The 17,282-nt window shown below is 38.3% G+C and overlaps 1 protein-coding gene across 2 annotated transcripts in view; it reads left to right on the forward strand.

The window, feature by feature from the left end:
- Positions 1-17,282, forward strand: part of LOC136872533 (BTB/POZ domain-containing protein 6-B) — a 67,533-nt gene that overhangs the window by 28,095 nt on the left and 22,156 nt on the right. For both annotated transcript variants that reach the window (XM_067146337.2, XM_067146336.2), the window contains 2 exons: positions 4,405-4,535; positions 4,612-4,816. In XM_067146337.2, coding sequence (XP_067002438.1) covers positions 4,423-4,535; positions 4,612-4,816 — 318 coding nt within the window. In that variant the 5' untranslated portion in view covers positions 4,405-4,422. The remainder of the gene's footprint in view (positions 1-4,404; positions 4,536-4,611; positions 4,817-17,282) is intronic.

Below are 17,282 nucleotides of genomic sequence, written 5' to 3' on the forward strand. Positions count from 1 at the left end.
TGTTAAGTCAAATTCTCTGCGACTTCTTGAGCTACTGTACAGCGCTAAAGACTACATTGAGAAAGACATGACATCAAGGAAGGTGAAACAGGTTTCTTTGTTAGACATGTGTAAGAAGGAATAATTTGACAAATACAGTATTGTGTGTATTATGTGATATGTATACTGTAGTTTGTTTATAAAACATGTGAAATAAGGCAGAAAATGTGTTATACAGTATGTGTTACAGTATATGTACCCTATAGTTTGTCTATTAAACATGTGGAATAAGGCAGAAATTCTCCATTTATCATTGAGTACGGTACATACAGTACATACTGTACATAATATGTTGAGTGTGTTATAGAGCAGGCCTCTGCGAGAGTAATGAAAACATCAAGATTTGCATCACCAAAACTAATCGTAGGATGTAAACTTCATGGTTTTGATTCGTATTGAACTGTGATCACAATAATTATTAAACTAATGTCGTAATGGTCCACCTTTTCAATACTATAATATGCAATCTAATGTCCTAATGCAAGTTCGAGCAAATTTTAGAAAGGTAATTCAAAGATCAGGGGTAAGTAATTTGTGAATCTTTTTGTATAATTTTGTTCAATCCGGAAACTTGTCAAATTTGGAAAAGAAACTCGGCCCCTTGCGGTTTTGCTTTTAGCAAGTTTTACTGTTTGTACAGTATTAACCCATTAAACTGCAATTTGTCTTGAAAATAAATATACATTGATTGTCATTTAATCTAGCTTAAAAGAGAACACTTTTGCTACAGCAAGTTAACACACTGAAACACAGTTCACATTCTAACAATAGTTCAACACAGTGTGGTAGATCTTAAAACACTCGTCTACATGCAGTACCACCTTACATTTATCACAATCATAACTGGATTCACCCCTGTTCTTTCCCTTGGGGTTTTTTCCCCTGCGGTCATAGCAGACCTTGCACCTTCTGGGTGGAGATGCCTTGCTTGCTGTTGCTGTTATTTTGACAGGGAAGTGACTGCAATGTTTTCCTTGTAAGCTCACTGGTGTACTTCCTGCACTGGGCTGGCCTCTTGTTAATCAGGGAGAACAAGACTCTCCAAAATTTGTTCCGCAACATCAACCCTGAAACTGGAAAAGCTGGGCCTCCTTTTTCCAAGATTCAGCATGTGATGAATGATGCTAGCGTTTTGCATTGCCATGTCAAGCACATAGAAGTATATTTTCTTACACCCTTTGGCTTATCGTCTCATTAGGGGGTATGGTGCAAGGTGGTCATGTGAATCAACACCACCCATTCCAGAATTGAAGTCCACAACCGTGTTTGGTTTCAGAACAAGTTTGCCCATTTTGTATCTAGTTTCCACAAAATCTGGTATTTGATGCACTGTTGATAGATGTACATTCTTTTTATCCACCCATTTTGTGGCAAGGATGCCATTTGCTGAGGCAAAAGTCAGTTCTCCTTTCTTGAGGTTCATTGCTGCAAAATGGGGTGGCGTGAATTTCCGGTTTGGACATACAATACCAATGGCATTGGTATTTTTCATTATCAGGTCCCTGAAAATAGTGGGTGAACTATACCAATATTCCATATTAATAGTCCTGCATGATCCTAGCAATTCGTCACACAATTCAAGAACAATTGCCTCACTACACAGTAGTCTTCTAGCATCACCTGTCCCATCTACATACTGAAGTTTTTATCAACATATATACGAAACTTCCAGCAATAGCTAGTGTCATAGCAGCAGACTTTATATAGAATTTTATACCGAAACGTGCTCTTTTTGGTTGAATTAAACTAATGCCAAACGTCCCCTGAACTTCATCAGACTTTCATCAATACTTTTTTTTTTTCTTTTCCAGGCACGTACACCTTCTGAAACTGGTCAAACAGTAGCTACCGGGTGAGTTGACCATGCAGTTAGGGGCGCGCAGCTGTGAGCTTGCATCCGCAAAATAGTCGATTCAAACCCCTCTGCCGACAGCCCTGAAGATGATTTTTCGTCGTTTCCCATTTTCACACCAGGCAGATGATGGGGCTGTACCTTAATTAAGGCCATGGCCGCTTCCTTACTACTCCTAACCCTTTCATATCACATCGTCGCCATAAGATCTATCTGTCGGTACGACATAAAGCAAATAATAATAAACAAACAGTACCTGCAAAACAGGTCTTAACTTTCCGGAGCTTATCACACTGGGTTTCTGGATAATCTGGGGCAAAATGCAAGTATCTCAATATGATACTGAAACGTCTATGAGACATGGTTTCTGAAAAATTGGTGTTTCTCTAACCCTTCTCTTAGTCCATTATTCTTGAACCAAAGACTTTCTAGTATGAGACATCAATATGTATGTATGTATGTATGTACGTATGTATGTTGGGTTTTCAGCCCGAAGGCTGGTTGGAGCCTCAACAGGTCCACCATTAGCTACATTACGCAAAATGAGCCTTCAGTTCATCCTTTGTCACAGGAAACCAGTTTTCCTCATCATAAGTTTTTTTTTTTTGTAGGGTAACTTCAATATCATGAAGACATTTTGCCGTATTAGCGCTAGTTTCATTCGTTACAAGTTCGCAGAATTTGTCAGTCAGAAACTCACCTAGCTCTTCAGCCTTCCCTGGAGTCTCGCCTAATCTTCTTGCTACCACAGAGTTCAGTTCTCCATCTATAATATACAAAATATTATTTGGAAATTGTCTGTTTGTGTCCACTTCCAGTCTTCTAGGTTATGCACACGCCCACTAGCATCCCCATCTTCATTTTCTTCAATGATGTCAACTAAATCTTCGAAACCAGTAATGCTAACGTTACTCGAAGGTAATTCAGTATCACTTTCATCGGAAAAACCGTACTGAGATCGGTTTCCTCCAAAAAACATAACATTTGAGCTTTATCCAACTCTGCTATGACGTTGACTTTTCCTTCACTAAAGCTTTACGAGGCAATTTACTCTATCATATTTAGACTCTTTGGCAGCAAAATACTTAGCTGAAGGGCAAAGATAGCTGAAATACGATTACCAACATGTAGATATGTTGGGGTTGCAAAGAAATATCGATATGTATCCGTGGAAACCTCAACAAAGCAATAAAGAGAGTGGATGGAAATTTCCGTCATTGCATTTATGGGAACTCGCAGACAGTGACGGAAATATCCATCATTGCAAGGCAATGGGTTGAAGTAAATACTATTGTTCCTGTAGTAATCCAATGTTTCTTGCATTCCAACCGTGCCCTCATTTCCAAAGGTGATGGATTAACAAGTTTCTTCTGCACTTCCTTGACAGCATTCACTCAGGTGCCAAAACGTTAATGCTCAGTGCACATTGCATCCCTTCTTCACCATTGATTTTTGCATGTGTCCCGAGGGATTCTTAACTTGGGAGCGTGAGTTGGGGACCGTGGGGCACTTAGCTGAGACCTGGCATTGCTTTTACTTACTTGTGCCACGCATTTCACTTTCATCTATCCTATCTGACCCCCAGTGATAACTGTTTTTGTTTTTTCGAATCCGGTGATATTAGGTTTCCGAGGCCTAGTGAGTCCTTTAATTTCATGCCTTTCATGGCCTTAGTTTTTCTTTGATACCTCCGTTTTTTCCCTCTGATTGGTGGTAAGGATGATTGTCTGGTTGTACTTCCTCTTAAAACCGTAATTGTCATATCTCTCTGTATGGTACCAAACAAGGCCAGCAACAACCTCACCACCATCTTTTTCTCCTCCAGTTATCTTGCCTTCTAGGATTAGATTTAATAATAGGTTTTTGTTGTTTCTCATGTGGTCTAAATAAATGTGTTTCTTACTTTAATTGTTTGGATTAATTCTCTTGTTTTCCAATTCTTTTTAAGATGTCATGATTTGGAACTATTAATTTAGGGAACTTCCTCCAGACAGCGGTATGTCTATTTTTCAAACACTTCCAATTTCTTTACTATTGATGCCTTCAGAGTCCGTTTCCATGCTGTGCAATGAAATAGGCCAAATATAAACTTCTAACATAACACAATGTATTCCAATTATTTCTTTTTTCACAAGAATATACAATATAATCTTTATCTGCTTGCATTATGAACTCCATATCATTTCAATTCTGCAACTTATTTCTTTTTATAAATCAACTTTTAATGTGAAGCATTTCCAGGAGTTAATCTTTTACCTTAGATAGCAGTTGCATTTTGTGGGGCCCTCTGACTTAGTAATGAGATGACCTATTTAGGCAGAAACTAATAATATGCCATGGGTCTATATTTTCAATTTTTAGGCTGCACAAAATGCATACTGTTTCTTTTTCAAGTGAACATCAGTCTTAAGCATATACATATGACATTTATTCATATGTTGCATTTCCTACTTTGTGATTGGAATATAGTGCCAAGAGAAATAGACTTATTGCATATACTTTGTTTCTTCCAGACTATTCAAGCTCATGGAATGGTGCTTTGCATGTCGAGTCCTAAGTTTGAAGAACTGCTACTGACTCAAAAACCGGATGTTCCTATTGAAATCACCGATATAGAACCTCGAATTTTCCACTTAATGTTGGAGTAAGTAAAACGTTTGTTATTTATTAATATCTGATTTTGTGGTCATATAAGTAATAATAAAGTTTCTTCTTTGCAGTTACATGTATCTTGATACTATTGACCTGAAATCAGCAGAGGATGCATGCAGTGTTTTCACGGCAGCAGTCAAGTACCAGATACCTCACCTTTGTGAAATAACTGCTAAGTATGTAGCTCAGGACATGAACCTTGAAAATGTTTGGCCAGTTTTGAAACTTGTAGCCGAAACACAAGAACCAGTCCTCAAGGAAGAATGTGCCAAGGTACACCTAAATGTTACATGCATGACCTTTATAGGGGAGAAACCAATCACCACAGCACAAACGTGACCTTCCTTTCAAATGTTACATCTTGTGTCTTTTCAGCCTGTAAATATACAGAACTCCAAACCAGTAATATTAACCCTTTAAGTGCTGAGTTAGCAGTTGACCGTTTGGTACCTCAGTGCAGTTTTTTCATTCGTATATTAACAAAATTGTAGAAGCCACAATTTTTAACTTATCAGTGGGGTTATTAGCTTAAAATATTTATAAATGTTGCTTCTTTATAAATCTAAATGCAAATGGAAAATCCTACACTTATGTTCAATATTATTTTGAGTTCTCGTTCACTGTCTATGGACGGGCATAGCAGTGCTGGACCAGCCGTGTCAGCCCGTCTATAGGCAGGCGTAGCACTCATCGGGTTAATTCTGTCTGTAGACGAGTGCTATTCTACTTGTATCCTCAGCAGTAAATTTTTATCATGAAATATCCAGATTCCTTATGCCAACTAATAATGAAAACAATTTCATTGAAAATTTGATATAACTTGGAACTGCAGGATACACTAATATAAAGTTAGATAATGACTCACGTAATCTTGGTTTCTGTACGCTGTCTACCTGTAGATTATAGTATGCCTGTTCTACAGAAGTCAGTTTTTCTCTCATAAGTGATGAAGGTTTGACATACTTTTCTTCGTAGCATTTTAAGCCTGTCTGTGTGGTAGGGGTTTTCTTTTAATTGCCTCACTACATTCTCGTTATTAGCATCCGTTAAATTACAACTGTTTCCTTCATGTTATTAGAAAAGAACCACCTTTTTGAAGTAGGAGCATGTGATAAGATTTATAACAAAGGTATAAAGTTATATGTTACTTGCCGTGTTTAATTATTGTATCATGACTTATTGAGTGCCTTTATTTGTGAATAGGGATTAATGCAATGACTTGGGATCAAACGACTTCATTATTGTTGGAGTTTTTTAAGTGTGGTGGTTGGTTACTTTTTTATGAAAGTCATTCTGTAAATCAATGTCCTGCATGCTTTTTTGTTTCTACACGCAGCGCATCATAAATCACTGAATACGGCACAGTAAAATGTTAACCCCCCTCAAAACATATTTTTACTTTGCACTGACACACACAATGATGGATAGGATGGGATAGGACTGGAAAAGAAGTGACTGTGGCCTGTATTAAGGTGCAGGCCCAACTTTTGCCTGGTGTGAAAATGGAAAACCACGAAAACAACATTCAGGACTGTCGGTAGTGAGATTTGAACCCACTATCTCCCGAATGCAAGCTGACAGCTGTGTGACCTAAACGTTATAGCCTACTGGCTCAGTCAAAACATAATTATGATATGGTACTTAATATTGTGGCAGTTTGTCAGGGTCCTTAAAACTAAAATTACTTGTCAGAGAAGTAGCATGTTTTACTATAGACTAAATTAATTAATTAATTAAATTGCTATTTACAAGGGCACTTTTGTTTGTTTGGGTTTTCCACTTCACACTATATGTAGAGCCCTGCACGGATGCCGATATCCGCAAAGTTAGTGTCTTGGCAGATACAAACTGTATGGTAGTGCGGATAATTTTACTGATAATTTGTAAATAATGATGTTCATTGATTTTCACTCAGGTATAATAATAACATACACTAATATAAATATTTGAGAAGTGTTAATACAATAATTGTATTTAAATACAATAAATTTTTGGCTGTAGGTCAGCATATTCATGACTATAACCATACTTTCACCAATATTCAACAAGACCTAAAAATTATTAAAACATTACACAAAGGCCCAAATCCTTAATATAACAGAGAATTTTTGATCCATTTAGATCAATATTTTAACTCTTTACAACCAAAATGAAATATGTGAAAAAACCAACATTCTTTTTGACCTTTTTATCATTATTCTTAAAAATTTTAAGTTAACCGATCTAAATTCAATCTTCTGTTCTATTCATTCCACCTCTCCTCAGCATTTACCCCCATTCCCTCATTTTTCAGCCCCACCTTAAGTTTTTTTCCCCTCCATTCATAACACCTTTCAAGATAACTATATATTCAACTTTTAAACCTTAGTATTTTTCCTTTTTTCATGTCTTTTACTTCCAAGTACATTAGTTTACTAATACGTCCAACACTTAGTTATTTAAGATGAGGCACATTTTGGCTTATTTCTTTTCTTTCTTTCAATATTTTATATTCCTTAAATTTCATTAATATATCTTACATTTTTTAAATTTTATTTTTCCTTTCTTTTATATTAGCATTAGATGAGAATTCATAAACAACTAGAGCAGCAAGTTTGGACTTTGATAAACAGATGTCGCTACTGCAGTGATAAAGTAATTTTGTATTCCTGGGTTTACTACACTGCATTGATTATCTTTTGTGTTTGGTATGTTAAAGTTGTCAATACAGTGGAACCTCGATTATCCATTTCGGGAGGGACCACGAAAAAAGCGTACAACACGGGAAAGCAGAAAATGCGGGAAGGATTGAACCGTCACCAATTTCGCTAAACATCACAAAAATGAAATATGTAGGCTATACTTATAATCTTACAAACATCCCTAAACCAAACCAAACTACAGCCCTAATGGGCCTTCCACCTACCAAGCATCCGCTGCTCGGTCCGGAGGCCTGCAGATTACGAGGTTACGCATGGTCGATGTGACGAATCCTCTCGGCCGTTATTCCTGGCTCTCTAGACCGATGTTGCCATCTCACCATTAAACAGCTCCTCAATTAAAGGTAATCATGGAATGAGTGAACCTGGAACCAGCCCTGATATCCAGGCTGGGAATCGAACCCGGGCCCTCTGGGTGAGAGGCAGGCAAGTTAGACCACGGGGCTGGCTTCAAACATTAATTACCGTTGCTGCTTTCAGTTCAGCAGTTTTGATCAGCCAAACTCTTTGAAATATCTAATACCCGTAATGCCAAGCCAAACAACAATCGACAACAAGTAGTTTTTAATTCTGTAATCTAATAAAATAAAGCACATTAGATACCAAAGCGCCCAACATGATGGTGAAATCCCCCCTTTTTTTTTAATAATCTTCCATTGTAATTTGGTCACCTGTGTACTGTCCGTAGTCAGTTGCCTCTGATTAGTACCCACTATGTGAGGAACACCACGGGGCCCGTGGGACCGACACCCGTGCCTAGTATACCTAGGTGAGGAAACTCATCAGTTTGCGTTGGCTATGAGTGGCGCCATTATGTGAGAAACACCATAGGGCTGCGTTACCTGTACGAAGTACAATACTTGTGATTAGTACCATCTTGTGTGGAACACTGTGAGTCTTCGCTACTTTTGATTAGTACCCCAACATGACAAATAGCATGGTTCTTCTTTACTCGCGACATGTACCATTCTGTGGGGCCGTAGACGTGGATTTTGCACCCCTTTAGACATCATGCATCCTTGATTCAGGATTCTGCTTTATGAGTGGTCCCTTGGTCAGTAATAAATTATATATGATCCTTTTTATGAGGTGAATGCACTAATTTTTTTTTGCTTCATGTCCATCCATTCCTTCTTCATTACGATTTTTTTTCTTTTGGTCAATGGATGATTTTGAATTTTTTGTTGTCATTTCATTTCGTACCATTAGGGGCCGATGACCTCGATGTTAGGCCCCTTTAAACAACAAGCATCATCATCATCCCTGTCATATGCTTTCTCTAGATCTACGAAACGTAAACACAACTACCTATTCCTCTCGTAGCATTTTTCACTTACCTGGCGCATATTGAAAATCTGATCCTGACAGCGTCTCTGTGGTCTGAAACCACACTGGTTTTCATCCAACTTCCTCTCAACGACTGATTGCACCCTCCCTTCCAAGATGCCAGTGAATACTTTGCCTGGTATACTAATCAATGAGATACCTCGATAGTTGTTGCAATCCTTCCTGTTCCCTTGCTTATAGATAGGTGCAATTATTGCTTTTGTCCAATCTGAAGGTACCTTACCAACACTCCATGCTAATCTTACTACTCTATGAAGCCATTTCATTTCTGCCTTCCTACTATACTTTACCATTTCAGGTCGAATTTCATCTATTCCTGCTTCTTTATGACAATGGAGTTTATTTACCATCCTTTCCACTTCCTCAAGCGTAATTTCACTGTCATTTTCCTCCTCCCCATGAGTTTGGCTGTTTGCAACACCACCAGGATTATTTCCTTTTACATTGAGATGTTCATAATATTCCCTCCACCTCTCCAGTGATTCCCTGAGATTATGAATTCACCTGAATTACTCAAAACACTGTTCATTTCCTTTTTCCCGCCCTTCCTAAGATTCTTTATTACTCTCCAGAATGGTTTCCCTGTTGCTTGACCTAGCCTTTCTAGGTTAATACCAAAATTTTCCCACGACTTCTTTTTGGATTCAACAACTATTTGTTTCGCTCTATTTCTGTATACCCGGCTTGCCAGAACTACTGGAGCACGTGTTGGATATAATCGCTTGCAGTGGCGGGACCACAAACTACTATGCTATAATGGCTGAGTCCTCACACTTGGTCTTATATTCGTAATGCCCATACTAGAAGTCCAGCAAACGCTTCCTATTCCCATTAGCTTCCATATCTTCTCCACATTTACCAATCACCCTTTTGTATCCTCCAGTTCTGTTCCCAATTCTCGCATTGAAATCACCCATTAGCACTATTCTATCCTTGCTGTTGACCATGACCACGATGTCACTCAATGCTTCATAAAACTTGTCAACTTCATCCTCATCTGCACCCTCACATGGTGAATACACGGACACAATTCTAGTCCTAATTCCTCCAACTGACAAATCTACCCACATCATTTGCTCATTTACGTGCCTAACAGAATGTTGCGTGCAGTGGTATTCCTGATAAAGAGCCCTACTCTGCCCTTTCCTTTCTAACACCCGTCAAGTACACTTTATAATCTCCTATCTCTTCCTCGTTATCTCCCCTTACCCGAATATCACTTACTCCTAGCACGTCCAGATGCATCCTCTTTGCTGACTCAGCCAGTTCCACTTTCTTTCTTCCATAAGCCCCATTAATATTGATAGCTCCCCATCGAATTCCATTTCGTTCCCCACGTTGTTTCCAAGGAGTCCCTCCCCTGTCAAATGGGAGTGGGACTCCTTTATTCCCATAGGTCTGAGGCTTGCTTAAAATGTTCTGAACTCGGTAAATTCATGAAGCAGGGTGCTGCCCTACTTGCACATAGTCCAAGTGAGGATCTCTCCTCTAACGGGTTATGGACCATCGGTGAATTGTATAGTTCTAGCCGCCTGAGCACAAGGAGGGCATGACTCAGAATATGTCAGAGATGCCCACTCCCATTCCATAGCAGGTGATATCCCGACTCTCAGGACTACTTACTAGGCCACTCAGCCGTTGCCCATGGTTCACGAACTAGGACGTGACTACAGTAACCCACACCATGAACCATTACTCGAAAAAAGTAAATTAAGAAACTTGTAGCCCTGGACATTATGTAGGTACAGTAGACGTTTTGCAAGTACGAACATTTAACTAAACTCTTTCCGTCTTACTAATAAACGGTGTATAACTTTTATACAAGGTTTATACACCTTTTACGCGAAATTCGTTACTAATAAACCGTATATAAGCCTCCTGTGTATACATCTGTTATAGTTATTCACTGAATTGCTTATACAGTCCAGGACCCTTGTATAAGCGTTGTATAGCAGCGTGTAGCGGAAAAAAGAAACGAGTGAGCAGTTTATTTTCGTGGTATTTATTGTCGCCAGTAATATAATCGTTGTGAAATATTCGACTTATCCATTTAACATTGAACACACGTTGAAAGAATGGACGATGACGTTGATGATCTTCACGATATTTTAAACATAGAAGACATACGGTACACCATTCAGAGGTTATGGAAGCTAGACATCTTCGTAAAGTAAAACACTTTAAAGAGACGGAATGACAATGAATAACTATAAAAGAAATGATGGTTGGGCGTATTTTTGTGTAATAATGTGTTACAGCTTAATAGACCTTTGATATTGCGAGTTTATTATACACTATCTGCCCCTACAAAGATCTTTCTCAATTGAGTACCTACCGTATAAAAGGGGACATATTCCTCGAGATAAAAAGTGGCATAACTTGAAAACCATACGTAATATGATTTCCATACTTTGTAGTTGAATATGCAGAAATATGATGTACAAATGCCTAATAGAAACTTTTTTGATCAAACCTTTCTTTTAAGCTACAAAACAGTTTTTCCTTTCTCCTGAAAAGTAAGAATTTTGGAATGTGTACCCTTTTCAACTCGCCGATTCAATTACAATTGCTTGCGTTTTCCGTACTACCCCAGTTAGGAGCTTTTGATATTTTCTTAAGCTTTTCCATTTCATTTTAGCGTCCATTACACATGCAAGCTGAAGAAATATTGATATCAATATAAGTCAATTTCCAGCTGTCTCACGGAATGACAATGAATAACCATAAAAGAAATGATGGTTGGGCGTATGTTTGTGTAATAATGTGTTACTGCTTAATAGACTTAAAATTGTGAGTTTATTATACATTATCTGTCTCTACAAAGATCTTAGATCTTTCTCAAATTTGAGTATAAAAAGGGACATATTCCTTGACATAAAAAATGATATAACTTGAAAACCGTACGTAATATGATTTCCATAGTTTGTAGTTGAATACGTAGAAATATGATGTATAAATGCCTAATAGAAACTTTTTTGATCTAACCTTTCGTTTAGCTACAAAACAGGTTTTCCTTTCTCCTGAAAAGTAAGGATTTTGGAATGTGTACCCTTTTCAAATCGCCGATTCAATTACAATTGATTACGTTTTCCGTACTATCCCAGTTAGGAGCTATTGATCTTTTCTTAAGCCATTCCATTTATTTTTTTGGCGTTCATTACACAAGCAAGCTGAAGAAATGTTGATATCAGTATAAGCGAATTTCCAGCTGTCTCACTTAGTGTTGCCACTGCCTTTTCGATATGCCGTGCTACTGTGCGACTTTGCGGAAAGTTTTGCTCGTAGTCGTAGATCACCAGCAGAAGCGATCATAAAGGCGGTGAACGTGCGAAATACGTCAGTGAACTGCAGGAAGAGATTCCTACTCCTTGGAACTAGTGTATACGTGTTGTTTAGTAATACAATGCGTATACCCCGTTTATTAGTAAGAAAAATGTAAAACGCTTATACAGGGTTTATTCACTGTATAACTAAACAAGAGTTAAACAACGGTATAAGGACTTTTTATTAGTAAGACCCTTTCTGTTTTTAAGTAGAGCTGCCGAAATACGCTCCGTCTCCTTCCAATTGTTGTGGACACTCTCTGCTTTATGATTTCCGAAGATTCTCTAAACAATACCACCCGAATGCGATGCTAAGATGGTCCCTTATGCAAGTTCACCACCGATCTCTTTTCCAGTACGGTACAGTACTTCCTCAAATTACCGCAATGACGGGACGGTGACACCAAGATCCGTAATTGTGCTGTAGCCATCCTTTCGTGAGATACAGTTTCTTCAAAAACGCGTGATCAAGGATTAAGCGTTGGTGGGACTGAAATTTCAGGACGGTTGATCCGGGAAATCGTTTCTTTGAGGAACGGATAATGCAGGATTTTTGCAACGTGATTTAATTAGGATGCTCGCGGGACCACGTAATTTGAACGAATAATACGGGGAAACGTAGTTTCCAGGAACGTATAATTGAGATTCTACTGTACTTCTATCTCTTCCTGCCAACTTGTGATGCTGGCCAATCGAAAAATTTTGGTATTTAATTTTCAACCAATGAGAACTTTCTTCTACATATTTAGTTATCCAATAAAAAATTAGGAGTGTGTTGAGATTTAGCCCAGTTCTCTCTCGAACCTTCCTCTCGGGTATAAAATCTGGCAATTTTCTAGCTGCCTTGTCTTCTTGATCGCCCAGTGTACCGAGTGTGTGCTAATAGTTGAGGCGGGGGCGTTTCGCCCTTCATTGAGCAGTCCCGTGCAATAAGGTAATGGCAGCTCTTTAATTAATTAATTATTAATTATGTGACCTTTAATTTCTAATCTTCAATAATCCAAACTTCATCTTCAAATGTAAATCTCAAAACTAGCCTAGGAACTTAGTCGAAGTTCGGGAATAGAGAGTGTGACACCCTCTCGAGTTCCCTATGAACTTGTTTTTGAGGCGACTATGTTTTTGTAACCGTTTTCTATCTGTAGCCTTGTAACTTAAATTTGTCACCATCTAGTCACCTCAGTAGAATGGGATTAGCCTCTGCAATGTCGGGAGGTGAGCCCAGCTAGGGTTTTAACCCTTTTAGTACCAGTCGCTTATAGGTGGTGTATGCGAAGAATACCAGGCTAATTTTTTTTAAGAAATTGCAATGTTTCAGTAAAATCATTATAACTTTCTTATTATTGAAGATATGCCTCTGACTTTTTAACTTATTATAGAAAAGGAGGTTCTTTACATGTTTTTAAATTCACAAGCTATGTTATATTAATGCTATAACATATTATAAAAAATTATTTGTTTAACAATTATCAAAATGAAAATTGAAAAGTCATAATTGAGATAAAGAAACACAAATCAAAATTAAAATTATGAACTGAAAAATATTATTGTCTGCAGATGTATGCTCTTGGTTCACTATTTGCAAAATTTCAAAAACCTACAGTAGGCACTCATCATCATCATCATCATCATTTCCCTTTTACCAGCTGTAGCCGGGTAGGGGCAAATATGGTTCCTCTCCACTTTCTTCGGTCTTTCCACCACTCCTCCTCCAACACTGTGTCCCAGTCCAGGTTTCTTTCTATAATGCTGCGTTGGATGGTATCCTTCCATCTCAATCGTGGTCGTCCACGACCTCTCCTTCCTTGGATTTGCACTTCCATCACCTTTTTTGGCATTCTTTCGTCACTCGTTCACTTTATGTGCCCAAACCATCTTAGTCGGCTCTTCTCTATTCTATCATTCATTTTTTCCACTCCAATTTCTTCCCGGATTTTCTCATTCCTTATTTTGTCTCTTCTACTCTTCTGTATCATACTCCTCAAGAACTTCATTTCGGCTGCCTGTATTCGACTCTCATCCTTCTTTGTCATTGTCCAAGTTTCTGCTCTGTAAGTTGTTATGGGTACGTAATACATCTTGTACATAGTATCCTTTGCTTCCATTGGCACATCTTTGTCCCATAACATGTTTCTTACACTATGATAGAAACAACTTCCAGCTTGAATCCTTTTACTAATCTCAGCATCCAGTCGAGCATTCTCCATTAATTCACTCCCCAGGTATTTAAATGTTTCCACTACTTCCAGGGGCTTGTCTGCAAGTCTAATCTGACCTTTCCCTTCTTTCTCCCCTCTAGTCATAACAAGAGTTTTACTCTTTTCTACACTTATTTTCAATCCAAATTCTTCAATCTTCCCATTCACCACATTCAACTGTTCTTGAACCTTCCTGTCGTCTTCTCCCCAAATCACAATATCATCTGCAAATAACATCATGTTCATTTCTCTTCCTCCATATGCTGCTTTTGCTGTTCTCATGATGTCATCCATTACTATTGTAAACAGGATTGGTGATAGAACACTTCCCTGTCTCAGCCCACTAGTTATTTTGAACCAACTTGTCCTGCCAACTTGTGTTTGCACGCAACTACAACATTCCTTATACAATGCCATGATCATTTTTATTAATCGCTGTCCAATTCCTTTTTGCACCAGACTGTCCCAAACTTCTGTCCTGGGGACACTGTCATATGCCTTTTCAATATCAATGAATGTCATCACCATATCATTCCCGTACTCCCAATGCTTTTCCATTAGTTGTCTCATAATGAAAATGGGCTCTATTGTTGACCTTCCACTTCTCAAACCAAACTGATTTTCCTCTATCTGATTCTCAACCCTCAACCTTATTCTACTTTCCAGTATCCTTTCCATTATCTTAGCAACATGGGATATTAGAGTAATTCCCCTGTAGTTCTTCAAAACTTTTTCACCTTTCTTGAAAATTGGGATGATTATTCCTTTTTGCCAATCCTCAGGGACCTCCTTATTCTCCCAGACATTCCTGAGAACCCGATATGTCCACTGCAGGCCTACAGCTCCAGCTGCCTTTATCATCTCCACTGAAATTTTACATCTATTCCAGCAGTTTTTCCATTCTTCATCTTTCTTACTGCCAATTCAATTTCATTCATTGTAATTTCTTTATCCATTTCTTCATCAACTAATTGCCTTTCCTGGTCGTCCATTGAATGACTGTCATCCGTTCTTATTTTCAGCAGCTTCTGAAAATACTCTCTCCATCTATTCCTTATTTCTTGTGGCTTTGTTAAAATTATGCCACCTTCGTCCTTCACAAATCTGGTGTTTACTTGATCTCTCTTTTTGTTTCTTAAGATACCATACAGTGATTTCTTGCTGCCCTGTGTATCATCTCTCAATTTCTGTGTGAATAAAGCCCAGCTTTTCCTCTTTTCTTCCTCCACTACTTTCTTGGCCAAATTCTTTGCCTCCACATATTTTCTTCTACTTTCTTCAGTATTAGATGTTTTCCATGCTTTCCATGCCATTTTCTTTTCCTTCACTTTAATCGTTACCCTATCATTCCACCAGTGTGTTTCTTTGTCTTTCACATTTCCTGATGTTCTACCACACACCTTTTCTGCACATCCAACCAGTGCTTCCTTAAATCTTTTCCATTCCTCTTCAACATTCCCCACCTCTGTCCTGGGTACCAAGGATATTATTTCCCTTTGAAATTCTTCTTGTATGCTTTTCTCCTTCAACTTCCATACTTCAATTCTTTTCTCTCTTCTTAATTGGGGATTTTCAATCATTCCAACTTTCAATTTTCCCATCACAACTCTATGATCTCCTCCAAAGGCTTCTTCAGGCATGGCTGTTACATCTACAAGGTTCTTCCGGTGTTCTTTCTCTATGATTATATAATCAATCATGGTCTTTGTTCGTCGGTCTCCCCAACCATACCTTGTAATCTTCTGACTGTTCTTCTTCCTAAACCAGGTGTTTCCAACAATCATTTGATTCCTCATGCAAAAATCCACCAACAACTCACCTTCTGGATTTACATTTCCATACCCAAAGTGCCCTACAACATCTTCCTTTCCTTGTCTTTCCATTCTGTGCATTTAGATCTCCCATCAATGGTACTTCCTTATCTTCTATCTAACCTAGGCACTAAAGTTTCTAATTTAAAAATATTTTATGACCGGTTGTTTCGAGATACAGCGGGGAGGGCTCGAACTGTGTGTCATTTTCAACTGAAACTTCACTGAACACTGTGTTATGCATGTAGGCATTCTTGTCATTACTGCCTGCATCACGGCCTACACTGTCTTCATTTCCGTCACTTTCCGAATCAGCATCAATATCACTTTCACTTATGACAATACCACGAGGTTTATTGTACTATGGAATGTCATCGCTACACTCACTTCCTGTCTCTGAAATAACATCACCAACATTATTACATGACCCTGATATAGCTACATCTTCATCAGACTCAATATAGTCATCATTGGCACAGAGTCTGTTATTATATTCAGCTAAATCGTCATCATTCTCGAACACATCGAGCGCAGCAGAGGCGGTGTACAGAATATAGGTCGCTTTGATAAAATGCTATCTCCGTAAATAAAGCGATTGGCGCGATAGTTGTGGTAGATTTAGAAACTACAGGTTTCAAAGAGTCTAGATCACCTGCATTGTGCTGCTATATGTCCGGAAACTAAGAACTACGAGCAAATACAAAACTGCTTGCGTGAGGCAATTTTCGCTCGCTCGGCGCGGAACGCGTTTGCGCTCTCTGGTATTCTAAAGGTTAAACTTCTAAGTGTCAGTTTTCAAGGAGTGCAGGTGTCTGCCTCTGCTGCTTTTTTATTTTTGGGCCAGTAACTTTAATATGTGTTTGTTTTTTTTTGGTTTTTTTTCCCCACAAAGGCCCGGTAGAATGAGTATTCCATACTCCTGTAAAACTTAGTTTTTTCTGTAATGAGCAAGTATGCTCTGGTTGTTGAAAGTTGCCGTGAGAAGGCAGTAAGGGTATAAGCTCTGGAGCGTAGTCTCCTAGATATTCATAGAACATAGATGCTCTTTCTATTTTTGTAGAAGTGTCATTAGAACTCTGTAAAGGAAAGTGGGAGACCTGTCTCCTTAACTCTTGAGCTTGTGGATCAATGATGTTGAAGGAACATTTATAAAATAGGGAGCTTCAAGCTCGGAGGATTGACAAATTTTGTTGATTTTCTGATTTCTCCTACCTTGTATTTAAACTACTGTACCTGAAATCTTGTACTGTCGCTGAACGACTGGTTTTGTTAATACCTTGCATTTTTAAAAAGGGAAAAATGGTCCAAAAGAAATATAACTTTGATTTCTAAAGCTTTTAATTAATCTTTTGATTGTAGTA

This window comes from Anabrus simplex, chromosome 4 (genome assembly GCF_040414725.1).
Source record: "Anabrus simplex isolate iqAnaSimp1 chromosome 4, ASM4041472v1, whole genome shotgun sequence".
Taxonomy (NCBI): Eukaryota; Metazoa; Arthropoda; class Insecta; order Orthoptera; family Tettigoniidae; genus Anabrus; species Anabrus simplex.